Genomic DNA, 27515 nt, shown 5'->3' on the forward strand with positions numbered 1-27515 from the left:
ACTCCCAAAAAATCCTTGGCACACAGTCAGTGCTTCAGTCAAAATCCTCAAGTCTGTTTATGCTGTACTTTAAGCCTCATTCTGCAGCGCCTAAATTCACATTTAGTATGATTTATTGAATCACGGCTTTAATATATGTACAATTATTTCTTAGGAGCACCAATGGTTAATAATGTTGACATAAGATTGGAAAAACATGTATGATATTACAAAATATTTTCTGTGTTTATGTGTCAAGTTGCCAGCCATCTGTTGCACATTTGCCTATATGCAGATAACAACATGCAAGAAATGAGAAAAATAAGACGAAAAAGTTTTCAGTAATTCCCTATATTAATTTTAAATCGTTGTAAAGGCAATGTTGAATTTCCTGAATGGCAATTTGTCAACGCAGGATGAGTCCATTTGGAAAGGTGTGTTTGTTTGCAGCATCTGCACAGCAAGCTTTCTCTCTCTCCCCTCCTCCCTTTTCACCGGAAAGAATCTTATTCTTATCAAACAATAACAATTTGCTGAATTAAGCCTCGATATTTTAATATGCCTGAAAGCAGCACACAGTGACCGGGGGAACAGAAATAGTGCACAAATCCATTGCGCGCAGTGGTACGATCAAGCCGAGAGCGAGAGAGGGGGAGAGAGAGAGGAGAAAAGAGAGAGAGTGTTCACTTTTCCACCAGTGAGGGACACACACTGAAGAGGGTGCAAAAAAATTAAATCCAAATTTAATTGACAGCGTGACTTTTATGTCTCCACAAGTGTCTCCGCAATGTCCACCAAGGCAGAGCAGTGTGAGTAGAGAATGCATGTGTTTCTGTCATGTTATATGTATTTGTATATATTTTTTTTATTTTTTGTGTGAGAGAGGACGAGGGGAGCTGTCCTTGGTGATGATGAGAGCTCGGTTGCCAAGGCAGCTTGCAACACGTTCTCACTGCAGAGGAAGGCTGGAGGACTCGATGTGTGTGTTTGTGCGCGTGTGTGATGTGTACGAGTGTGTGTATCCCCCCCCCCTTCCTCACTCCTCCTCCGCATTTCTTTGCATCTTAAAACAAGTCCATCGATCATTTGCACAGCATTTTAAATGACAGCTAAATTAACAAATTCAACACAAATGCGGACAAGTCAATTCGAGACGCTTCTGTCAAGGTCGATTCGGTGGATTTTTTTTTTTTTTTCCCTAAGCAATATGGTGGCATGAAGAGTGCTCATTAATATGCTGGGATCAGGCTGGTGGGAAGCTTTCTCCTCCTTCTTGTTTGTGAACAGGTGGAAAAACAACCTGTACTCTTCCATAATGCTCAGTACTTTCCACACACGCATGTTGACCCAGCTATTGGTCATTTTTATGAGTCAACATTTCATTTATATCTGGTTAAAAGTTGTGGTGATCCTGTCCAGTGGTTAATAATGTCATGTGTTTCAACTGCCATTTCAGTTTGTTTTTTATTTTTCAAAATGGGAATTTAAATGTTAAACAGATTGATCATTCATGATATGATGTGTGTGTATAGTAAAATGGGCTAAAACATGGAATGACAGACATAATGTTGCTGTTGTGGCGAGGCTACAAGTGTAAACAGTATTATGTATAGCAGGGGTGTCAAACTCAATTTTTTAGCGGGCCGCATTGTAGTCATAGCTTCTTTCGGAGGGCCATTATGACTGTCAACCCAAATAAATGTATGAGCACCTCATATTATATACAGTAAAAGCTACAAAACAAACTGACAAATAACTCCTTTTCAAATCAGACGAGTAAAAACTGGTCAAATATTAAGAAAAAAAGATATTATTAAAAGTGAAGACATTTTGCAATTCTAGTAATGACACACGAACTTGATGCACAATTTGTGTTTGCGGGCCACATAAAATGATGTGGCGGGCCGTATCTGGCCCTCGGGCCTTGAGATTGACACTTGTGATGTATAGTGTCTTTATTCAAATATAATGAAAAATGCACACACTACAATGATAAAAAACTGGGTAAAATTAACCCAATTTGGGTTAAAATTGGACTCTAATTTACCCAACTTCTATTTATTTTTTTTTTTTTTGCAAGACGACTCAAAGTTAGATGGTTGGATAAATTAGCCTTGAGACTTGAACCAAATTCCTTCAGCACATGTTGACTTCTATGAGCATTAGATAAGCGTCCCCCCTCGGGCTTCTTTTAAGCTTGTAGAAATAGCTCAAAAAGGTCATTCGAAAAGGGCCAAAGGGCATTGGAATCACAGTCTATGTTTAATTTTGTTACTGGAACATCTGTGTTACATGGTTGAGAGAGACCACGCATTTAACTGAATGCATGTTAAACCAATAATATTTTTTTGTTTAGCGTGTCTCAAATTATTAATCCGCTTGTCACTCTGCTTTTTTTTTTGTCTGTAGTTGCTTCTAAGATACGATACTTGCAAGAGTATCACAACCGTGTGCAACACAATATATACCCGGTGCCGTCTGGAACTGACATTGCAAACACACTGAAATACTTTTCTCAAACCCTGCTCAGGTAAGTAAACCGCTCTGGAACCAACAGGTAACACATTTCAAAATGTCTGATATTTAGACTTCTACATGGTCAGATAATTTTAGCACTTTAGTGACACACTTTTTGGACTCCAAAGAGAATAATCGAGGGACAAAGGGAAGGAAGACGGCCACCATTAGCTCTCGAAAGATTTTTTCAAAAAACAGCTGAGGTGGAGCTTCAGGATGTTTATTGATTCAATGCTCAGCTGCTGAATAAACGCTTCCCTGATGTGACCCTCCCTGAGGGGCCCATGGGGGGCGGCTCCACAGTTGCGGGGTCAGCCCGCTCCCACGGGTGCCGTGGTAGGCGGAGGAAGGACATCCTCCTCCAGTGCAGGCCAAGTGGGCAGCCATTTTAGACACATGCCGGAGCTTATTCTTTTGCTAGTGACCCTTGTTTGGAGTTGTTACGTTAGTATTGTTTGTACAAACACCACGCCCAAGATGATCCCATTGGGTTGAGATCTTGGAAGATGGACCAATCTCATCTTGATATCTCCCTGCAGTGAGATTTTCTTCAATGTTGGCATGGCTAATTTTAGGAGACGCCAACTTTAATCACACTGCCATCGATGTGTCACACCCTGTCTTCTCCACACTCTGGTTGTGATTTTCATTTGATGGAGGTACTGTATAATTCAAAACATGAGGCAGTCGCAGCAGCTGAATAACCTGTTTTGCATAGGCAGTGATGATTTGGCATCATCTACTTCCACAAAATTAGTGTTAGTTGTATTTCCAGTGATATCAAGTGGATTGTTACGACAGAGAAATAATCTCTAAATTTATTTAGGACTATCCACTATCATCAGCCGCTTTACCGAGTCATTATACTGTGACTTGGTTCAGCAGAATAAACGCCGAAACCATGACAATCTGTCTCACGTGATGATGTCATCACAGTGAGAAAAGGAATTATTCATTCCTTTTTCTGGCAAGCTTTATCCTGACCTCTACTATACAGGCTCTAGAAACAATTTGCATATTCACACCATTTTTTTTTCCAGATGCAGATAAAAATATATTTTTTTTAGTATTATCTGACCATATTTTCAGCATAAAATTTTTCAGTTATTGCAACACATAGTTATTTTTAATTGGCAGTTTAGGGTTTGACAGTCAATGTCACGTGTCTGTATCAGTGCATTTCTACATGTGTTTTTATGTGTATATGTGTGTGTGTGAGTGAGTGTGTGTGTGCGTGTGTGTGTGTGGAGACACATGCAAGTATGTCTGTGTCTGCGTGTATCAGTCCAGTGTATGCGTGTGAGTATGTTTGTTCATGGTTCAATTCAATGATGTATTCTGTAAATGAGAAATGGGCAGTGAAAAAGTCAGAGGTACACTCTGTGTGTTGATTTTGTAACAAACATGTACAGTGGATACAGTGAAGGCGCCCCCGTTAAAACAAAATTAAAAACAATAAAATGGACAATAAATCTCCCCATCCTGTTTTTTTTTTAAATCAACTGAATTGCATTATTAATTTTTAATGTGCATTTCTGTCACCATCAATATATTCAATTAAATTACTAGTTTTTATTCAGATTTCTCAAGATTTTTTTTTTAAATGGATTTATATCCATCGAAAAAAATTTTTTATAGGGGTGTGTTCACTTTGTCCATCCACTGTATGTGACTTACCAGTACAACTTTGAGGGGACACGTCATAAAATGTTGCGTTCTGCTGCTAAAGCGCAAATATTTAATGTGTAACAATTGTAAAATAATTCAATCCCCCGTTTCTGACTTCCCATCCAAATGTTAATAAGAAAGAGGCATTTTAACAAAAAGATGCTTTATAATCCAATGTACCAGCTGTAGTTCTTCGTATGAATAAAAAGAGCAATGCTCTCTGGCCCCCTCCCCCCTCCTCCCCCCTAGATGCTCAACCCGACAAGTTTTTCCCTTTTTTTTTTTTTTTCTTCCCCCTTAAGATGCAATATGTCCACCACCTTCCCCAGGGGACAGCAAACACAATTGTCCATCCCGCATTAGCTCACAAACATAATTGTTACCAGTCATCCCCCTTGATACAACCTATTCCTTTGTCATTCTAGTTTCTCCTCTACCGTAGACTAGTGGCATTTATTTTAGAAACCTGAATCCATATGCCTGTTGGATCTCATTATTTCTCCCGATGATACTGGTGCAGTATCATATTGTATGCATACGGACATTATTTCTCTGGTGCAATAAACATGTGTTGTGAAATAGGAGCACTTGATCTAACCTCACACACATGTTTATTACTGGCTGAAGCATGTTTCAAAAGTGTCACCTCTGTATTTTCCCTAAGCCAATTTGGTGTCACTCCCATCCTTGACCCCCTACTAAAGACAAGGAAATTTCTTTTTTTTCTTTTTTTTTTTTTTTTTCTCTCTCTCTCTCTCCCCCCTTCCCCACAAATTCCACTCCCGCACATTGGCCTTTTTTGCATGGTAGCCGTCGCTGATTGGATGAAGGCAGCCAGCAAGGGACAGACGTTTGCGCTGTCCCTTTAATCTGGAGAAGTATGGGGTTGCCACTGAAAACATGCCATTTTTTATATTTTTGCTCCTTGTCACCAGATACGCATGAGATGCAGTGATCATCGCAGTATGTGCTCATATTTTTTGTTTTTTCTTTTTGACAAGTTTGACAAATGGAGACCAATTGAGTCAAAGTGAACACAGCGAGCAGGGCAATACAGTCAACTAGTGAGACACTGCATCCTATGTGGGGTTTATCTGGGTTTGTTTTTTTCTATTTACGCTGTCTCTGTAGTGCCATTTCAATGTAATGTGCTGTTTTTTTGTGTCTTTGTTGTCTCTTTTTTTCCCTTGTTCCCCTTCCCTTACCCTCCCTCCCCTCCCCCCTGCCCTTCCCCTCCCACCCCGGAGCAGCATTCTGTCCCGCACAGGCAGGAAGGAGAACCAGGAAGCTTCCAAATTGGCCGTGCCCATGACCATGTGTCTTTTTCCTGTGCCATTCCCACTCACCCCATCTCTAAGACCACAAGTCAGTTCCATCAACCCTACAGTTACTCGCTCCCTCCTTTACAGCGTTCTGCGCGATGCCCCTTCAGACCGCGGGGGGCAGGGGCAGCAGAGTCGGGACGCTCAGCTCTCAGAGTACCCCTCTCTGGACTATCAGGGCCTCTATGTGACCCTCGTGACCCTGCTTGACCTGGTGCCCCTGCTGCAGCACGGTCAGCATGGTGAGTCAAGGCCCCAGTGCACCACTGTTTGTCATCATCATCCCCCCCTGAGCCGTCTGGCCTGCATGAAGCCACTTCCGCTTTTTTGGCCTCTTTTGTAACGGGATGGAAAGAAGTCCTGCTGAGGATCTTGAGGGATGCATGGGGTGATTGGGAGCACGCTGGATCCTGTCAACCTAATCGTTCATAAGCCATTGGACACACCAGCCATAGGCCTTCTCTTCTGTGCATCATATTCGACCGCATGTTTGTTATGTGCAGTGGGAGGAAATGTTTATGCTCATGTCAAATTACGCTAAATGGAAAACGTATGCATACTGTAAGGCAAAGTTTGACATTGTTACCAGACTAGGGAATGATTGCCAGTTTTTTTTTTTTCCACAGTCAGTGCTCTTTATTCTCATGAATATTTTACCTCAGTTAAAGAAAGCCAGAAAGCATGAAATCCCATCACCTTGACTAGAATGCTCCACTTTGCCTGAGTGCAAACTTCACTTTTAGCAGCTTTTCAAGAAAGCCCATATTCCAATTGTTCTTTCTTTCATTGCTGTACTGATAAATGATGAAATGTAGTTGAGATTTTTTATGCATTGTGGCTGTATACAGTATGTGAGTACTGTATGTACAGCTCATTGAATGAGTGTCTGTGTATCTCTCTTTGTCTTTTTTTGTTTGTTTTGTTTTGCCTCTTCTCTTTCCCATCAGATCTGGGCCAGTCCATATTTTACACAACAACTTGCCTTCTGCCCTTTCTCAGTGATGACATTCTCAGCACTTTGCCCTATACTATGATCTCCACTTTAGCTACATTTCCCCCTTTCCTCCACAAAGACATCATTGAGTACCTCAGCACCTCTTTTCTCCCCATGGCCATATGTAAGTAAAGATATTCACATATAAGCATTCTCTACATAAGTCTTGAAATGTTAACAAAAAAAATCATGGAAAGTTAATTTGATGAGACTCAGTTAGCAAGCACACACAGGTACAAAGGTTATTGGTGAGGACGTATTGTAATTAATTATGACAATTATATATGAAGTTTATTTGCCTTCATCTTTGTTTGCTTCATCGAAGGGGAAATTATTTTGGTACATCGGTTAAATTATTTTGTACTCAGAGGGAAGTTAATAATGATACTAGCCCGCAAGTTAGTAAATGCCGGAACAAGTGAGTCACACTGGATACAAAAAAAAATAATTGGAAGCAGATTTTTGGTTGACTTTGGAGTTTCCACTTTCGTCAGTGTCCATAATTGCTTGTCACGGGGGTCCCTCCTCGACATTTACTTTTTTGGGCAGTGATGAAAGGGGGCTTACACTTATGTTTGGAGTCCAATAATTTTTCTTATGCGGCACATGGAAGTAGATTCTATCTTTCAGTACTATATAAAAATTGACTCATGGTAGATAGTGATGACAAAGTGCAAGATAACAAAAATAAAGCTAATGCCACAAAATCAAGTTTATCAAGTTGTTATCCGTCTTATGTCTCTCAAATGCAGTGGGATCCACGCGGAGGGAAGGGGGAGTCCCTGCCTATGTTAATCTGTCTGCTTCCTCTATGCTAATGATAGCAATGCAGTACACGACAAATCCAGGTAATCTGCTATGTTTGCCACCTTAGGAGTGTTCATGTGAATAAACTATATGGACAAAAATATTGGGACAGTTTGAACACAAATAAATGCCTGTCTAGTTCAAATCAAAGGTTTTGGATTAAGAAAGTTATGAATTAAGATTTGCAAATAATTTTTCAGTATACTCCAAATGTGACTGAGAGGTAGCAAAGTCATTTTTGTTGTGAGCCACATCAAAGTTTGGGGTTCCCTCGGAGGGACATTATTTTTTCAATTTATTTTGAATGGATTATTATAACAAAAATGCTTTCAATATCTCAATGTTGTTAAAAGTATTTGCAATTGGGGTATTTTAGCAAAAAACATGATTTACCTTTGTGGGCCACATATATTAATGTGATGGGCCGGATCTCGCCCCCGGGCCTTGGGTTTGACACCTGTTGATTAAATGATCATGCAACATAAAAGCTGTATTCCAATATTTTTGTCCATTGTGCGTATATAAAAAAAATTATGAAATAATTGGTACCTCTGCTCCTTCCCAGTTTATCACTGTCAGTTGCTGGAGTGTTTAATGAAGCACAAACAGGAAGTGTGGAAGGTACTCTATTTTATTTGTATATTTTCTCTACCACTGAGATTAACTCCTAGTTGGATTTCATTAGTGTGTGCATCAGCTTTATACTTGACATATTTATTGCGTGCAGGACCTTCTTTATGTCATATCTTATGGTCCATCCCAAGTCAAACCTCCAGCAGTGCAAATGCTTTTTCATTACTGGCCCAACCTGAAACCACCAGGAGCCATCAGTGAATACCGAGGGCTGCAGTACACTGGTCAGATCTTTTTTATGTTTCATCTCTCGGCTCCAAATGTCCTTGAACTAACCAAAGCTCTCCATTTGCCCTTCTGCGATTTATTCCTAACAGCCTGGAACCCCATTCACTGTCAACATATTGAGTGCCACAATGCCATCAATAAACCTGCTGTCAAGGTGACCCAAGTCAAGATGTGCCTTAAATGTATTTCTATTCTCCTGTGTGTTTTTTTTTAATCCTAACTGATCTGTTTTGCAAGAATCACACATGAACCGTACACGACTGCATGTGGCATGCGTGCTGCAGATTGTTCAAGCACACACACACATCAGCGTGTTTGCTTTTGTGAGCCCCACGGTAAATAAATCAGTGAACATCCAGGCAGCTGTAATGATATCAGCATCACTACGCACACACACACACACACATCAGTCTCTGCTGTTTGTTGCTCTCTTTTATTTGCCTGGTCTGCCTCCATGCAGCCATGCTCAAAATGGACAAATAGAGTGTGAGCAGGAGCAGGGACAGGAGATGGATTTCAATTACTTGGAGGGGGAGGGGAGGGCTGGACTTAATTGGAAGTGGTGACCCCACGTAGCCCTTGGGGATGGAGGTGCAGGGAACAGTAATTCACAGTTCACTTTATCCCAAGCACAGGTTGCAAAGGAGCAGAGTGCACCATATGCAGGAAGCCATTCACATCGAGGCATGTAGAGACTGGCGTGGTGTGACAGTAGTTCCTTAGCAAGAATAAAATAGTTTGCTCATTTAAAATATACCATATGTATTGTTGTGTTTGTTAACATTGAAAAGAAGCCATGATTCTAAAGTACTTTTCTTTTGCAGATGTGTATAGATCCCACTCTTTCTGTTGCCCTGGGAGACAAGCCGCCTCCTCTTTACATATGCGAGGAGTGCAGCCAGCGGATAGCCGGGTATGCAAGGCTTCCTTATAGGGCCGACCGATATGCCTTTAGATAAAATCTAAAAATTAATTTCCACAAAATGTACATTTTCAAATTTAATAGATTTTTAATTTTAATTCCTCTTCACTTATAGAAAAAACAAGCAAAAACAGCCTCCTTCATTTTGGTATTTGCTTTGTTATTTCTATTGATACAAAACTCTAAACAGTAAAAACACATTGTTCCCACTTTTTCAGAGACCACGCCGAATGGCTTGTTGATGTCCTTCTGCCCCAAGGTGAGCCTTCCTAACTTAAGTTTTGAATAAAATATCCTCTGAAGTACACTCGCTTTTAGTTTGCATGGCAGATGGAGCAAATGCTCTCGAGTACTGTATGTGACTGTGTATGTGTAGGTTCCACACCCCTGCTTTAAAATATGTATTTTTTTTCCTTGTTGGTTATGCAATGTCCTTCATTTGATTTGCAGCTGAAATATCTGCCATTTGTCAAAAGAAGGTAAGAATATTTGAATTATATGCACAGAAATGATTTGTAGATAGTACAGTTGTGTTTGAGCATAAATAGACTTATTTTCCGCTTAGTCAATTTTTTTGTGACATTTCCAGTCAGAGGATATCAATTAATCAAATGAAAATTTTAATTATATGTGCTCGACATACATTATACTTTACAACAAGGTGGATAAGCGTATTTTGCTGAAGTGGCGTAAGATAAGTGATTGCTCCCTAATAGCCGCCATAGCAACACCTAGAATATTGAATCTGAGATGAGCTTCAGGATTCCAACCAGGCATAGCAACCCGTTGTTGTCAACAGAATGGGTCAGCCTCCACCTAGTTTGTCCAGAACATTTAATCCACATCCTCTCCCCCTTTTGCAGCAGGCTTTGCTCCGCTCATCTCAGAAAGCCTTTTCCACTCCCACCTGGATTTACACCGGAGCTTTCATTATTAATTGAGTCATCTTTCCTCCTGCTCATTGCGTGTCACATTGGCCATCGTGAACTCACCAGCATTCCCAAATAGCACCAATGTTTAGAAATATAACATCACTGCTAAAGATGAATGATTGAATGAGGCACGTCACCATCTGAGGACAAATATGTTAATTTGATAGGGAGCACTGCATCCCTCTAATGGCAGAAGATTAGAGGCTGATCAGATTAGGATGGTTCCCTCGTGCCATGCTTTTTATTTTTAGAAGCCCGAGACACTGGGGACGCAAAAAGATTTTTTTTTTTTTTAAATCCCAGCAGATGTGGATGTTTCTCAGCCAATGCTTCTGATATTTTAAGACTTGCAAGTAGCTTGAGATGAATATGACAGTAAGCCGGAATACAAATGAGCGTGTTGACTCTTTCCTCTCATGACTCGACCTCGTCAGAACTGTAGCTCTCACGTCAGGAGGGCTGTGGTCACCTGCTTCTCGGCCGGTTGCTGCGGGCGCCATGGTAACCGGCCTGTCCGCTATTGCAAGCGTTGCCATGTCAACCACCACAGCAGCGAAGTGGGGGCTGCGGCGGAGACCCATCTGTACCAGACTTCGCCTCCTCCGATCAACACCCGGGAGTGCGGGGCTGAGGAGCTAGTTTGCACCGTGGAAGCTGTTATAAGGTGACTTCACAGTTGTGTCATCCTGTTAATTGGGTTTTAAGATGGAGACTTGCTGGATCAGGAGAATACTCGGATGACTGACTATCCAATCTACGGATGAAATATTACGTGCGCACTCTAATTACAAAGTTTCAACAAATCTGACTTTACAGAGATAATAATTTGTCACTAACACAAAATAGATTACCGTATTTTCCGGACTATAAAGCGCATCTCAAAAGCCGACAGTGCGCCTTATAGTCCGGTGCGCCTTATATATGGACCAAATTCCTAAATTTAAACTGGCCCGAAGCATTGTGTCATGAAATCAATCATAAGTGGCTCGCTGAAGACTATGAATCATGAATCAAAAAGACTATGGATCATTATTTTGTGATTATAAAGTAATTTGTTGCGTCTGAAGTTGAAATAAAAAAGATAAAATGGAGAATGATTTGATTTGGATTAAAAATCTGACATGATGCATTAATGGTGCGCCTTATAGTCTGGTGCGCCTTATATAAGGACAAAGTTTTAAAATGGGCCATTCATTGAAGGTGCGCCTTATAGTTCAGTGTGCCTTATAGTCCGGAAAATACGGTAATACAAAATACAATAATATGCATGTGGACTTCATCCTGTGAGCTGTTTTGGTAACTGAGAAGGTTCATCATCAGTATGATATTGTGCATTTCTACACCCACCACAATAATAATGTAAAATTGGATGTCCTTAGAATATTTTTCTCCTCCCTCCATTTCATCCCAGCCTACTCAAGGAGGCTGAAATCCACGCAGAACAACGCGAGTTTGAACTGAACCGGCGTCGGCAGATGGGCCTGTCTTCCTCGCATCACTCTCTGGACAACATCGAGTTTGATAACAAGGAGGACGACCAGCATGACCAACGCCTCCTCAGTCAGTTTGGCATCTGGTTCCTGGTGTGTACTAAAGGCTCGTCGATAAGATAAATAAGGACATGCACGTCACATGGCTACCTTATCGCCACTATATGGCTCATTGCTCCGCTTCTCTCAGGTGAGCTTGTGTACCCCCAACGAGAACACACCCACTGAAAGTCTGGCCCGCTTGGTCAGTATGGTTTTCCAGTGGTTTCATTCCACCGCCTACATGATGGACGACGAGGTGGGAAGCCTGGTGGAGAAACTGAAGCCACAGTTTGTCACCAAGTGGTTAAAAACAGTCTGTGATGTGCGATTTGACGTCATGGTTATGTGTCTCCTGCCCAAACCCGTCGAGTTTGCCAGAGTAAGGTCACAAATATCACGACGATTATAATTACAACTTGAACTGGGTTGTGAATTGCATTTTTTCTCCTCAGGTTGGAGGTTATTGGGACAAGTCCTGTAGCACAGTGACCCAACTGAAGGAAGGTCTAAATCGCATTTTGTGTTTAATCCCTTACAATGTCATCAGCCAACCACTATGGGAATGTTTCATGCCTGAGTGGCTGGAGGCCATTCGAACGGAGGTGCCCGACCAGCAACTTAAAGAGTTCCGGGAAGTCCTAAGGTAAATGTGACTGTCATGCAAGTAGTTTGAGTAAGTACGTAAAAGAGCAGCCGACTCTATTTTAAGTTCCACGATAATTAATATCATTTCTCCCTCATGCAGCAAGATGTTTGACATTGAGCTGTGCCCACTTCCTTTCTCCATGGAAGAAATGTTTGGCTTCATCAGCTGCAGATTTTCTGGTTATCCAGCGTCCGTGCAAGAACAGGCTTTGCTGTGGTTGCATGTAAGCACACACACAGTCTCACACAGTCTTCCTCTTGACCATCCCGTGGTTCTGTCCACAGCGCGTGTGAATTGAACAGGTTGTCGTAGTGTGTCAAGTCTGGGCAGGAGCCTGCTGAATATGGATCTGGGTCACAGAATGAGACGGGGGGAGAGAAGAGAGATTTTGGCTTCTATCCCATATGCACTTAGAGCTTGCCACCATGGATCATTTTCAAGTTTTCTGACACAACTCTGATGGAGAGATTGCATTAATTTAGATTTAGTAAATAGGTCAGATTCAAATCGCAGAGAGAAATGATGGTTTGCCACTCATATGTCATATCCCAAAAAAAGTCATTTGCTGTGTCAAAAAGGATTTGCAGTACATCTGCATAGTCATGTTTGCTCAAAAGCAAAACACGGTCTCACTTTTTTTGGTGGAATTAAAAAATATTAATTAATTAATAAACGTTCCCTTTAAATGGTTTTACTGCAGGTGCTGTCAGAGCTGGATATCGTGGTGCCTCTGCAGTTGCTAATTGGGATGTTCTCGGATGGTGTGAACTCTTTGAAAGAGCTGGCCAATCAGAAGAAGGCACGTGCCTCCGATCTGACTAGCAACACTGGAGCTCGCAGGGTGAGGAACTCGAAATATCTTCGACATTTATTACAGGATAATCTCTTCATCATTCCTCGCCACACTCTTAAAAATATTAAAACAAGCATCGGCGTGATGTTATGACATAACTCGAAGGTCAATTTATGAACACTTTTGTAAAGCCTGAACACATTTGAACTATTGTTGGATGTGACTTCTACCGTTCATGTACCGGATGTTGCCATGGTAACTGCCAAATTCTAAATATAGATTCCTGAAAGGGCTTAATTGGACTTTGCAATAATGATGTAGCACTTCCATTTACATTGAGCCTTGATATTTTCAACTTCTGTGTTTCTGTCCATGTAGGTGAGCGTGGTATCAGATCCGGGGCGCCGCGGGCAGCACAACACCCTCAGCCCGTTCCCCAGTCCTTTCAGGAGCCCGTTTCGGAGTCCACTACGTTGTAGTCCGTTTAAAAACCTGGGTCACGCCACCGGCCATTGCGCCTTGGATTTAGACTGTGACGACGACGACATGAACCTGGGCTGTTTCATCCTCATGTTTGACCTCATACTAAAACAGGTGACCTTTGAAATGCATTGATGTGTCACTCAAGTCGTGATGGTCATCTCCTTGTCCGCTGTCCCAGATGGAACTGCAGGATGATGGCGTGATGCTCGGTTTAGACACCAGCCTGGGGAAAGATATTGTAGGGATCATCAACAATGTCTTCCAAGCCCCGTGGGGGGGCTCGCACACCTGCCAGAAGGATGAGAAGGCCCTGGAGTGCAGCCTTTGCCAATCCAGCATCCTGTGTTACCAGCTGGGCTGCGAGCTTTTGGAGAGGTTGACCCCCCGGGAGGAGATACGCCTGGTGGTGAGACACAGCGTGCATTTTGATTCCACTGAATCTTAATGAAGCTTGCGTGTTAGCAACTAAAGCGTATTAAACTGCATCTTGTTATTCATCTTGATGGGGAAACGTGCCGCTGATTTTCTCCGCAGGAACCGACAGATAGTTTAGAGGAAACATTATTGCTTCCTCAGCCAGATTTCTCCGTCGGAGCCGAGAACGGAAGCGAGGAAGAAGACAACCCGAGTGCGGCGCATACTGACAACCACAACAACCATTCTCCTGATACTGCATGTAAATGTTATCCCCATCTTGTCACACGACAAACTGTGCCCAAAAATAACATCACATGTGGCTGAGTAAACAATAGCGGAAGTCTCTATTGCCCCTGAAGTGGTGACAGGTATATATTTCAGAAAGCTTTGTTCGGCTCACCGTATATGAGCGCAACATGAATCAGTCAAAGGTCATGAACAGAAAATCGATGATGTCATGGCGCTGGCATCCCCAAGGGGATTCTTCAGTCAGCATCTGGGCAACTATGACATGTTTTGTGATTATTTACCTAAAAGGTTACTTCCCGTCTAATTAGTAGCAGGAAGTAAATTCAAATACACAATATTTGAATTTCTTCATTTTTTTTCTTTGCAGCTATGAAAAACAACTCAGATAAGAAGTTCTCCTATGAGCAGCTTCCTGTGTCCTTAAAACTCATATACACAATATTACAGGTAAAATTTAACACTGGTAGAAATTTTTTTGAAGAATTTGTGATTTTATTTTATTGTTGTTTGATTTCAGGAAATGTCCAAGTTTGAAGAGCCTGACATCTTGTTTAACATGTTGAACTGTCTGAGAATCTTGTGTCTACATGGAGAGTGTTTGTACTTTGCCCGTAAGGATCACCCCCAGTTTCTGGCCTACATCCAGGAAAAAATGCTCATCCCGAGGTATGAGCTAAATGCCCGCCAAGACATTGCTTCGTTAAGAAGGCTAAATGCCTCTTTTCTATATATGTTCCAGTCTGTGGTCGATGTTGAAGTCCGAGTTTTGCCAGTTAGCCTCTCTGGCGGTGCCTCAGCTCCTTCACGCTCTCTCTCTGTCCCACGGGGCGGACATCTTCTGGAACCTTATCAACACAAACTTCAACAGCAAAGATTGGAAAATACGATTTGAAGCAGGTGAGATGACAGTCATTTGTTTCTCTGCCGCTGCCTCGTGATGAAATGGATCATCTGAACAAGACCCCCTTTCCCTTTATATAACATACGTTTTACACCACTGCCCACATCTCCTCCCTTGTTGTCATGGTTACAGTTCGGCTCGAACACTCGACAAATAGGAATTGACGGCTTGATATGATTTTTTTTAACCACCTTATGGTTGTCTACGAGTTGACCTTGAGAGAATCAGGGAGACTCTGCAATAGAAGTTCAGATTGATTTGTCCTTGTAGCCATATTAACAAATTTATCCCTAGGCCAGTGTTGTCAGCCTCGTGGGTTGATGATATTCCTACATTTGAATAAATATCAAATTATTGTAATATTTCAATCGTTCCAAGGTCGTCTTTTCTTGGAATACATAGTACTTCATGTTTCCTGAAGTGTGACATGACTAACGGGGCATGTATATTGTGCCAACAGTGACACTTAGTGTTTATTTATGTGTAGTGCAGCAATTACAGCTAAGTCAATAAAAAATTACAATATTAAGCAAAATTCTGCTTATTAATTATCCATATTGGTTTCAAATTTGTTTTTGTGCAAGGAATAGTATGATTGTCGAGTGTTAGCACACCTATCATATATAAAAATGTTTTATTCTTATGATATTGTCATAGTGGAGAAGGTCGCAGTGCTGTGCCGCTTTCTCGATATTGGAGCGGTGACTAAAAACCACCTACTCAAGTATTCTTTGGCGCACGCCTTCTGCTGCTTACTGGCTTCGGTGGAGGATGTTAATCCGGCTGTGGCCACCCGAGCCAGACTGCTGCTGGACACCATTAAGAGGCCAGCACTGCAGGTGAACACCATACACAGCAATCCTTTATCCTGATCACAAACTACTGAATAGCCACTTTGATATTTTTCACTATAATTTAATATTGATTTTCCTGTTGTGTCCCCTGATTGGTGCTCTTCTTTTTTTTTGTCTGAGCTATGCAGGGTTTGTGCCTTTGCCTGGATTTCCAGTTTGACACAGTTGTGAGGGATCGACCTGTCATCCTCAGCAAATTGCTCCTCCTTCATTTCCTGAAGAAAGACGTACCAGCTCTCAGCTGGGAGTTTTTCGTCAACCGCTTTGAAACGTTATCGCTTGAAGCTCAGTTGCACCTGGACTGTAACAAGGAGTTCCCTTTCCCTACAAGTATGTGAAATCATTTTGGTTGAGACAATCACAGTCCGTTTATATTTTAAATCTAATTCCTTTTGACAGCCATCACTGCAGTGCGAACCAACGTGGCAAACCTCAGCGATGCGGCAATGTGGAAAATACGACGGGCGCGCTTCGCCAGGAACCGCCAGAAGAGTGTGCGTTCCTTGCGTGACAGCGTGAAGGGCGGCCCTCCAGAGTCCAAGCGGGCGTTCTCACTCCCCGAGTCACTGAGCAACCGACTTTGTGAGTTGTGCGTGTGTGTCCTGTGACATTTTCATTTAGGCTGTGATCCCGAAGCAAGAGCAGGGCTCCCACTAATCACAAAAAGTCAGTGTAATGGTCACTATTTTTTTTATTAAACTACTATATCGACCAACATACTTGTGTGTACTTAGACATGTGCCCTGAGGTACCTTTTCCTGTCAGTCCTCTAAGATGTGTCCTTCTTATTTGCTTCATAGCGTTAAGGCTAACTAGGCAAGAGCACTCTGCCCCAACACTCGGTGATATGATCGAGAAGGTTCTACCAGGTAAAAAAAAAAAAAATTTTACAACTTCGCATGTTTACCACATACATTCCATAAACATTTGGCCAAGGATCTATATTCATTATACACATATGGACAAAATTATTGGGAAATCTTTAGCCATTTCTGAAGTGACCTTAAATGAGGCCTGATCAAGTCTATCAAAAATCTGTGAAAGAAGCTGAAAGCTTCTGTGGCACATTTCCTCCAACTCTGAGTCTCTCATGCAGGCCAGACGCTGTCTCCTGAAGACGACAGCATCATCCGAGACCTACTCCCGGAGGACGCCGGCATAGACCACCAGACTGTTCACCAGCTCATCATGGTGCTCATGAAATTCATGGCCAAAGACAAGAGCAGTGCCGAGGCAGACATCGGCAGCGCCAAGGCCTTCAACACGGTGAAGCGACACCTGTATGTGTTGCTGGGTTACGACCAGCAGGAGGGCTGCTTCATGATTGCACCTCAAAAGATGCGTACCTCGACATGCTTCAATGCTTTCATTGCTGGTATTGCACAGGTGACTAATTTTTATCACAAAACTTTTTCATGAATATTATAGTGTGTGCGATGTACGCTGAAGCGTTCAATGTCATTTCTTTCAGGTCCTGGACTATAACATCGGTTTAGGGAAGCAACTGCTCCCCCTGGTGGTCCAGGTTTTAAAGTACTGCACCTGTCCTCAGCTGAGACACTATTTCCAGCAGCCACCTCGATGCTCACTTTGGGCCCTGAGGCCGCACATTAGACAGATGTGGCTCAAAGCGCTCCTGGTCATTCTGTATAAGGTAACACCTCTTAAAAACTTGTCATAAAATAAATACTATACAGTAGCTAAAAAAATACTGCCATTTTCAGTATCCTTACAGAGAAATGGATGGAAGCAAAGTTGTCCTCCATCTGATCTACATTACTATCAACACTCTGAACGCCCAGTATCATAGCTGCCGTCCCCACGCCACCGCTGGTCCCCTTTACAGTGACAACTCCAACATGAGCCGTTACAGTGAAAAGGAAAAAGGTAAACAAATACTGTATTTTCCGGACTATAAGGCGCACCTAAAAACCTAGAATTTTCTCAAAAGCCGACAGTGCGCCTTATATATGGACCAAATTCCTCAATTTAAATTGGCCCGAAGCATTGTGTCATGAAATCCATCATAAGTTGCCTGCTGAAGACTATGAATCATGAATCAAAAAGACTATGGATCATTATTTTGTGATTATAAGGTCATTTGTTGCGTCTGAAGTTGAAATAAAAAAGATAAAATGATCTGATTTGGATTAAAAATCTGACATGATGCATTAATGGTGCGCCTTATAGTCCAGTGCGCCTTATATAAGGACAAGGTTTTAAAATGGGCCATTCATTGAAGGTGCACCTTATAGTCCGGTGCGCCTTATAGTCTAGAAAATACGGTAACACCAAAATATGTTGTAATGAGGTTTTGGCCTACTATGACAACAATATTCAACACTATGGACAGTAGACACAATGTTATTTTTTTTTCATTCTGCTTTGCTTACTCTCTTCTTCAGAAGAGGATAGTGTATTTGACGAGTCCGATGTTCATGACACGCCCACCGGAGCGGCTAACAAGGAGTCACAAACCTTCTTTGCCCGCCTGAAGAGAATTGGCGGCAGCAAGTCTGTGAAATACCAACCAGTCGAGCTGAACGCAAAGAAAAGTAAGAGATTTGTGCTCACTGATGACATATTTACTTTGACGATGTCTCATCGTTTCTCTTTTACCCACGTCAGGTGAAATTGAGTTGTCAGAGTACCGGGAAGCAAGTGCACTTCAGGACAGCATCCTGCACTGCGTGAGGGAGGAGAGCACCAGGAAGAAACGTCTGCAGGCTATGAACAAGCAGAAGTCTCTGGACATCTCTAATACTGACTCGATCCTCTTCAACCTGGACGAACATCGACGTAAATCCTGCATCGATCGCTGCGACTTACAAGCGCCCCCTGCTGTCCTACCCCCAACGGCTGCCGGCCGCAGCAGGCGTCATGGTAAAGGATCATGCGATGGATCTTGGGTTCGAGCAGAAGGCAGTGATGCGGTGGACCGGCGGGGCTCTCGAGGAGGACAGTCCGACATCTCCAAACCTGTCATCCCCGAGGTCCGCCTCAGCTGCATGGAGACTTTTGAGGACAAGCTGGATCACAGCTCCGCTGGGGGGTCAGCTGCAGGAAAGGAGGACCAAGACCTCATTGACCTCTCCTCTGACTGCACCTCCATTCCAGAGAAGCACTCCCTGCTCTCCATGTCTGATACTGACTCCTTAGTGTTTGAACCCTTACCTCCACTCAGGATCGTTGAGAGTGACGAGGACTTTGACCTCAACACCTTAATAGGCTCAAAGTTCAACGGAAGTCCAAAAGTCCTGGCTTCCCCCGGGAGTAGTAACACGTTGCGGCTGTCCCCTGTGGTGCAGGTGAGTGTGGAGGACTGCTCGAGTGAAAAAAAGATCACAGACCTTCTGACAGGAGAAGCATTTTTGGGAAAGAAACTGACTCCTTCAAGTTCTTTGGAACTCCCCGAGCGACTGGAGAACATCTGCCACGAGAGCCCCATCATGACCCTGAAGCAGAAGAGAGACCTGCTGAGGAAGACACCCCGCGTGCCAGACACCTCACTAGATGATGCATTCGGGGCACTAGAGGAGGCCAAGGCCTCAAGCCCCTCCGGCAGAACGATCTTCTTGGACATCCCGGAAGACAGAGCCGAACCTCTGTCCTCACCGGAGAGAAGCAATGACGAGGAAGAGGATGGTGACGATGAGGAAGACGACGACATGATCGATGAAGCGGACAGCGAACTCAAAACGCATGACGGCGATGACAATGACGAAGCGGAGTTTAAAATTCAGATTGTTCCTCGACAGAGGAAGCAGAGGAAGATAGCTGTGAGCGCCATCCAGAGGGAATACCTGGACATCTCATTCAACACTTTTGATAAGCTTGGCAACGAGCAGGACACGGACACAGGTGAGTTAGAACCGTAAAAAACACTTTTAGCATTCTGGCATCATCTTTTTGTCATTCATTTACATGAACAGTTGTTAGACACACACACACACGTACACACATTGATGGAGGAACTCACCCGACAAGTGTTTGCACCACCGTGCAGATCACAAAGCTATGTCCACCTTGGAAAAGCCGCGAGAATCTTCCTCAGCACCAACACTTGAAGCCGCAATGCCCGAAACAAGCCACCGCTCTTCAGTATCTGGTAAGACCACCCCCCCACCCCCCAAATTACTTTGTTTTATTTAGAAACAAAAAATTGCTCTGCAGGGATTAGCACACAGGCTACACATCAGCTAAATTGTGTCATTTCATGATTATTTGGACTCACATCCGTTTTCCATAACACTCTGCCAACATTTAAAAGCAACTTGACCTTTATTTGTTTGTGTTGTGACCTTCAGCTCAGTACCGTCAGGTGAAGCGAGGTTCTCTGGGTGCACTGACCATGAGCCAATTGATGAAGAGACAACTGGAGCATCAGTCTAGCGCACCGCATAACATCAGCACCTGGGACACAGGTCGCTCATTCATTGGAGTGACCTCATTAACCCCGATAACTAGTATTGTTTTGATGAATGCTTTTCCTGCACCATAGGTCCAACAAAAACCAGTCTGCTCTCAGCGCCCAGCACAGTTAGCATGTTTGTCCCCGCACCTGAAGAATTCATTGATGAGCAGCCGACATTAATGTCTGATAGGTAAATTAATATTTTTTAATACGATACTATATGTCAATGGGAGGAACAAAATAATAATAAACAGTGTGAGTTTTGCTTCTATCTGCCACTTTAGGTGTCGAGACTGCGCGGCTGTGCTGGAAGAATACGATGAAGAGACCCTGGGCTTGGCGGTGGTGGTCCTTTCCATGTTCATCCACCTCAGCCCTGATCTGGCTGCTCCTATGCTCCTGGACATCATGCAATCTGTGGGCAGGTAGAGCATCTCCCCCTCCCTGCAACCTCCATCCACGCTGCACTTAGATGAAGATTCGCAAATAACCCTCAGGACGTATGCATGATTCATTCCCGGAGTCTAATCCACTGCTTTGACTTATTTCAGGCTGGCTTCCAGTGCTAATTTTTCTGGACAAGCTGAGAGGTACGACACGAAGCTGTCTCACGGAGATATGCACGTTGAGATTAATGTTTTCCGTATAATTTTTGTGGCCATTTCTCCTTGTGCTTTGCAGCATGTTGATCCCAGGAAATGTTGCAGGTGTAGCCAAGCAGTTCCTCCGTTGTATGTTCCACCAACTGGCTCCAAATGGAGTCTTGCCACAACTCTTCCAAAGCAACATTAAAGGTCAACTCCTAACATTTGAATTTGAACTTTACAGGACAAATCAAACTAAAACAACCTTCTCTCTGCAGATGGAAGTTTTCTTCGGACCCTTGCCTCCTCGCTAATAGATTTTAATGAGCTGAGTTCTGTCGCTGCTCTCAATATGCTTCTAGAGGTGAGCATTCTCCTAATTTTTCTTCCAACCAGCAGGAGGCGCTCTCGTCAAAGCATTGGCAGGCCAACTTTGATTCCAACCAGGCAGCATAAGCCCATTTCAAACAATTCCTCCGGGTATCCAAGAGAACCCGCCTTATTACCCTGCAAAACTGCACCAGTTGATCGTTACTGCTGGGTTAAATAAATGACACAGATAAAAACCCAGTGAGGCGTGGGGACCCCATGCGAGCAATAATCTCAGCTTCGGTGTCCTAAATCCACTGCTGCAGTTCTGAGTATTGTGATTGAACAGAACTGAATGATCAGTTAAATGGAAATATAACAATGCTTATAGAATGGCATTATATAATACTTGATGCATCTGTGCCCCCTCCCCTGCAGGGGTTGAACAACAAGAAGAGTCTGCCAGCAGGAGGCACTATGCTGCACTGCTTGGACAACATTGCTACCTTCATGGAGGCCCTCCCTATGGACTCCCCAAGCAACCTGTGGACCACCATTTGCAACCAATTCCAGGCCTTCCTCACCAAACTACCCTCTGTGCTTCCTCTGAAGGTAGCCCTCGACGCCATTGCTCACTTAGCCTGCGCCTGATATGGTTTGATGTGATTATGGCTGGAGAGAAAGCATGGAGCAGTGCCCTTGTCAGGTTCAATAGCACTGAGTCTTCAGATTGTAATTGATTTGACTCTGCCGCATTTGACCTTGGAGGTCAAATTAAAGTGTCCCTAATCATTTTATCCTCACATGAATTTGATCCAATGTTATGATTATGCATTATAGTGGGAAAAAAAAAGTTGTATGAACTTTGGTAATTAGAAAAGTCTTCTCATTAAAGCTTTTTCAATCTTTAGTGCCCCATGGATTCCAGCTTGAGGATTATAATTTGCCTTCTGAAAATTCCAACCACAAATGCAACTCGGGTAAGATCAGCGAAGATTTTGGGAGAAGCTCATTTATATAAATCCTGGCCTTGAACATCTCACCTCTTGTGTCCCACAGAGCCTTCTGGAGCCTTTTTCCAAGTTGCTGAGCTTTGTCATCCAGTATGGCATCTTCAGCCTTTCCTACTTAGTCGAGTTGTGTGGACTCTGCTACAAAGCATTCAACAAGGTACATTAGTCTTAATTGTGTTTTTGCTCAACACAGGAATTGGTTTTTCATTTCCGAAAAAACTTCCAACACAAAAGTCTCCATTTTGATTATGTTATTGTTACTTACACAATCTGAGTGAATGACTCGCAGCAAAAACATCTGATACCAGCTTTGTGTTTCTGCTGCCTTTCTGAAACTGGATAGGATCATTCACTCACTATGATTGATTTGTTGTTCCCCACAAAATGACGCTGTAAGAAACAGATCAGGATGCAATAACCCACCATGATTTCTTTCTGATGACACAATGCAGTGCCTCAACTGTATCCGCCCTGGAAAGAGTTAAAACCTTTTAAACAAATTAGCTAAAAATGTTGACTTGTGTTGTTTCGGCCGCCATCATTCTTTCGGTGGTGTGCTACTTCCCTGACTCCGCAGACAACCAGAAATGTGGCCAGGCGTCACATATGATTAAATAGGCAATCAGCCAGTATTGATTAACATGATTAGTTGGTTTGCTGTTGGGTCTGTGGCGGCTTTCTGAGGTGTAGTCTCGGGCGACGATGCAGCTCGGGCTCGTCTAGGACGTTTGGCCCCGAGCATCCTCAATCCTCCACCACTGTCAACAGCGCATGCTTTATGTCTCCTGCAGTATCGATTTTCCACACCCGCTTCAATTCCTCACCGGACAATATCCGCTTTTCAAAACCCAGAGTCACTATCAACAATTACTCTTGGAACCTGTCCGATATATATTTTTAACGGGTTTCTGGGAAGGGGTTCTCAACTCATCTCACCTGTCTCATGAGGTCAGGTTTTAAAGTTGTAAGTTTATTTTTTGGACTGAAGTTGGCCGTTGTACTATGCATCAGTGGATGCTGCTGCAACTGGGCCTGTGGCTTTCTATTTACTGAAGGTGACATGCTCCATTAAGTTTTAATTTAAAGAGCTCAAGTGCGGCCGTGCAAAAGCCACACATACTCTGGAGATAGAAAGGAAACACAGTGGGTGTGTTAAAATAGTGGCCTTTTTATAATAGGATCATAAAAATAATTATTTTAGGAATCATGGGATCATGTTTACTGATTAAAAAACATCAAAAGGGTTGTTTTGTTGAATCATCTTTTGCTTGGCAACTTCTCATGTGCCCCACAAATTTTCCATCGGCAAACTCTTGGGTGACTTGAAGAAGGCCTGTGCAAAACCTTTGCAGTCGAGCACAATCTGAAAGTTGGACGGAGGTGAAATGTTGCTGAATCCCAAGTAAAAAAAAAAAGTGCTTCATCAGCATAATCAACCACTTACTCTATTTTATATCTATCCATGCATTTTCTATAGGATTTTTCCTAATTAGGGTGAACTGGAGTCTATTCGAGCTGACTGGGCAAGAGACAGGAGCTGATGGCCGGCTAATTGCAGAACACAAATAGACAAGTTGGAGTTATCGGTGAAATGTGGGTCAAAGAATCAAAATCCCGAAGCTCAGAACTTTGAATAGTTTCTTAAGGCCGAGGGGTGTGTCCAGTTCCAAGTAAGACACATCCGGAACGGCTTTCCATTCCTTGGGAGCATGCGGCCAACATAAGCAAGCAAGATGGCACAGAGAAAGAAAGGCAAAAGTGGAAGCCAAGAGATGACAGTGTGGTTTGTAAACAGGCAGCTGGGCTTTGTGTGGAAGGGATGAACAAAGAGAGCAGCCTGTCCTCAGGGAGGGAGAAGCCAGCCTGACAGCCTCATCCGAGCTGCCTGGGACTCGGGGAGGAGAGATCTGGACTGGCCTAAATCTACTCCTCATCCTCACTATTGTCTGTCTATTCTCTGGCTCCCTCCCGCCCTCTCGCCGCCTGTCCTTCCCCTTCTATTCAGCCTCACGAGTTGATGCTCTCCTCGCAGCATGAGTAAGGGAGAGCGATAATAGAAAAAGGCAGTCCTTGCTGCATGGCTACATTTACTCCCTTCTCTTATCTCCTCACATCCAGGAGCGAGATAAGTTCTACATGTCACGCATTGTGGTGCTGGAGCTGCTTCAAGCGCTCAAGTTCAAATCCCCGCTGCCTGACACAAACTTGTTACTGCTGGTCCAGGTAAAAAAAAGCACAGAAAAAAAATCTAATGTTGCCATGTTTGATCAAATTTACTGCACTGTGGTGTATTTGCCAGTTCATTTGTGCAGATACCGGCACACGGCTGGCAGAATCCACCATCATCCAAAAGCACATGATCGCTACATTGCCCGGGGTAAGATTCTACTAAGAACCTCATTAGAATCAGCAGGCGGCCTAAAAATAAAATATGTGTCCCGTTCTAACAGTGCACAACAGCAGCAATGGAATGCATGAGACAATACATAAGTGAGCTCCTGGACTTTATTGCAGATATGCACACGCTAACCAAACTCAAGGTGAGTCTTGTTTTGCATCACAAGAGCTTTTTTTTTTTTTTATTTAGCAGAAGGCAATGTCCCCCCAATATGTCATTCAGAGTCACATGAAGGCTTGCTGCCAGCCGTTGCATGAGGACACTTTTGGAGGGAACCTTAAAGTTGGCTTGGCGCAAGTGGCCGCCATGGAGATCAGTAAAGGCAATCACCGTGACAACAAAGCTGTGGTCCGTTATCTTCCTTGGCTTTACCATCCTCCTTCCACCATGCAACAAGGGTGAGACTCAACTTAATTACAATATTCTTTTTAAAAATTGGTCAGAATAAATCAGTGCAACTGTTTTATTTTGGGCACTAAATATCGCCAACTTCTACTTTCCTGAATGTGTCACATTGAGCAGACGAATGGTGCCTGGAGTGTCATAAAATATTGATGGTAATGGAAAAAATAGCATTGTCGTGATGTCATGAATGTGTTTCCTGCGCAGTCCAAAGGAATTCATCGAGTGCGTCTCCCACGTGCGTCAGCTGTCCTGGCTCCTCCTGGGATCCCTCACACATTTCGCCCTGCATCAGGGTTCCACTTCCTGTATGCCCATCCCTCTTGATGCTGGCTCCCACATTGCTGATCATCTTATCGTCATCCTTATTGGCTTTCCTGAGCAGTCCAAGGTTTGGCTAGAATCATTTCATCCGTTCAAATGATCGCTTTTATTCATGGATGCTTTTTCATGGACTCTCGCAGACGTCCGTGCTGCACATGTGCTCTTTGTTCCACGCCTTCATGTTCGCCCAGTTGTGGACCATCTACTGTGAGCAGGCGGCCGCTGCTCCTACTTTGCAGAACCAGAACCAGACAGAGTTTTCATCCAGCGCCATTCTGACAGGCCTGGAGTTCTGGAGTCGTGTGACACCCAGCATTCTGGAGCTCATGGCGCACAATAAGGTGGTGAGTGCTTTGCTTTCACTGACTGTCAAGTGCAAAATGAGAATAGGATATGTGAAGAGTCCTAAAAAAATAAATAACCTTTTTTATTATTTTTTTCAGATGGTGGAGATGGTGTGTCTTCATGTTATTAGCCTGATGGAAGCACTGCAGGAGTGCAACTCAACCATCTTTGTCAAGGTTTGCGAGAAATTTATATCTGCACTTCCCAAATAAATAAATAAATAAATAAATAAATAAATAAATAAATAAATAAATAAATAAAACCCAATAAATAAATGATTTAAAAAATATATGTACTTTGTGGATTTTAGTGGGTCTGTCTGGAACATATTAACACAAAATAATGACATAATTTCTCCCCATTATTTTTTCCCTTAGCTTATTCCAATGTGGCTACCCATGATACAGTCCAACCTTAAGGTAACCCCCAACAAATATCATCCAAATATCCAAGCAAATTTTTCAGACTGTTTGAATGGTTAACAACCCCCCCCCCCCTCCCTCATTAGCACCTGTCGGCAGGTCTACAGCTGCGTCTCCAGGCCATCCAGAACCGCGTGAACCACCAATGTCTGCAAGCTCAGACGCCGGGGGCGCCGCCCTTCGCGCTGCGCAAGTGGCTGCAGTGCACTCAATTCAAGATGGCTCAGGTGGAGATCCAGTCATCTGAGGCCGCCTCGCAGTTCTACCCCATGTAACCTACTTTCTGCAATTCCGCTCTGAATAACCAAAAAGGATGCTCACCTGGGCTGAACTGCCTTTAGTTTGATATGTACAGTAGATCTGTGCTATTTACTGTTATGGCTCACTTGCAGAAGATTTCTATTTATCTGTGTTGTGCTATGAATGCAAATGCGTACTCACTCTATGACATTCTATCTTTTTCGACTGAACAATAAAAGTTCTTTTTTTTTTTATAAGACACCTTGTCATTTACTGTATTCAAATGTGACATTTACTTCCCTTTCTCGTCCCTGCTCATATTCCAAATGTCCATTTTACCATAATGCGAATGGCAGCGCGATTAAATCAGCCCGCCTTGTTTACTGTTGCGAACCAGAGACTGGACCTCTCCCGGAAAACGACATGACATGCATTTAGCCAGCTCGCCGTCTCCGATTCTTGTCAGAACGTCCGTCACGCTGCCTCTCGCCATCACGACTCGCATCCATCAGGAGGCCGTGCGAGTTGCGGGAGCAGCTTCCTAACTCGATAAAACGGAGTTAGAGCTTGGAGTTAAACGAGACTATTTTGGTTAGAGATTCTCCCCCGCCACCGCACCCTCTACCAGCGGCGCCCCAGCCCAAAGTGGAGGCCTCCCCTTCCTCCCCTTCTACCGAGCAAACGCAATTACCTTTGGCATAATGTGGTTTGTTGTGATGGATCATTGTTGTGAGGTCTAACTGCATTAGCCTGAGGATAACAGATGTCATGACAGCAGGGCATATTTGTCTCCTTTTTTGATTTCATTATCAAGCTTTAACATTAATACAATTTAAAAATTGAAGAACGAGAGAACCGTGTCATTCGTAAACGAGCTGTTTGGGGATTTGACTTTTATTTGTGCGTGCAAAAGAGGACCAGTGATGAGAGGTGTGAGTCAAATGAGTCACAATGTGACTAATGAACTCACACACATGCGCGCTCACGCACTCAACCCGGCTGACCCGCCAGGCTGGCTGAATCAGGCTTGCAGTGACAACCTTGTCATCAAACCGCCAGTCCTGGCTCATCAACGCTCTCCTGCTGCGGGAGGGTGAACAAAAGTGAGTCTGCTTTGTGTGTGTGGGAGTGCACAGGTCTAATCAAGTCAGGGTTGGATCTGTCACTTGCACTGGCGGATCATTTTT

At 43.3% G+C, this 27515-nt stretch overlaps 1 protein-coding gene across 3 annotated transcripts; it reads left to right on the plus strand.

Moving 5' to 3' along the window:
• The first annotated feature begins 658 nt into the window (after positions 1-658).
• On the plus strand, positions 659-26587 carry unc79 (unc-79 homolog, NALCN channel complex subunit). 3 transcript variants are annotated; one of them, XM_088401046.1, is made up of 51 exons: positions 659-788; positions 2389-2509; positions 5415-5728; positions 6434-6604; positions 7233-7328; positions 7853-7908; positions 8015-8144; positions 8238-8302; positions 8973-9061; positions 9289-9329; positions 9521-9549; positions 10437-10666; positions 11414-11585; positions 11683-11913; positions 11987-12177; positions 12280-12403; positions 12881-13021; positions 13352-13567; positions 13635-13862; positions 13991-14132; positions 14490-14569; positions 14640-14788; positions 14862-15019; positions 15681-15862; positions 16006-16207; positions 16277-16459; positions 16678-16746; positions 16974-17263; positions 17349-17531; positions 17602-17764; positions 18283-18432; positions 18506-19738; positions 19884-19985; positions 20185-20301; positions 20379-20481; positions 20576-20716; positions 20843-20881; positions 20973-21085; positions 21154-21239; positions 21623-21796; positions 22096-22164; positions 22244-22354; positions 24316-24420; positions 24497-24574; positions 24648-24737; positions 24818-24993; positions 25205-25388; positions 25462-25665; positions 25765-25842; positions 26044-26085; positions 26175-26587. In XM_088401046.1, exons 1-51 carry the CDS (start codon positions 767-769, stop codon positions 26361-26363), a joined length of 8052 nt encoding a protein of 2683 aa, XP_088257172.1. In that variant the 5' UTR covers positions 659-766; the 3' UTR covers positions 26364-26587. The 3 variants fall into 3 exon arrangements, with proteins under 3 accessions (XP_088257172.1, XP_088257173.1, XP_088257174.1); XM_088401047.1 differs by having other exon boundaries at positions 25462-25662; XM_088401048.1 differs by lacking the exon at positions 16678-16746.
• Positions 26588-27515: the final 928 nt, after the last annotated feature.

The sequence above is a fragment of the Syngnathus floridae genome, chromosome 16, assembly GCF_059516105.1.
Source record: "Syngnathus floridae isolate MCC-2025c chromosome 16, RoL_Sflo_1.0, whole genome shotgun sequence".
Lineage (NCBI taxonomy): Eukaryota > Metazoa > Chordata > Actinopteri > Syngnathiformes > Syngnathidae > Syngnathus > Syngnathus floridae.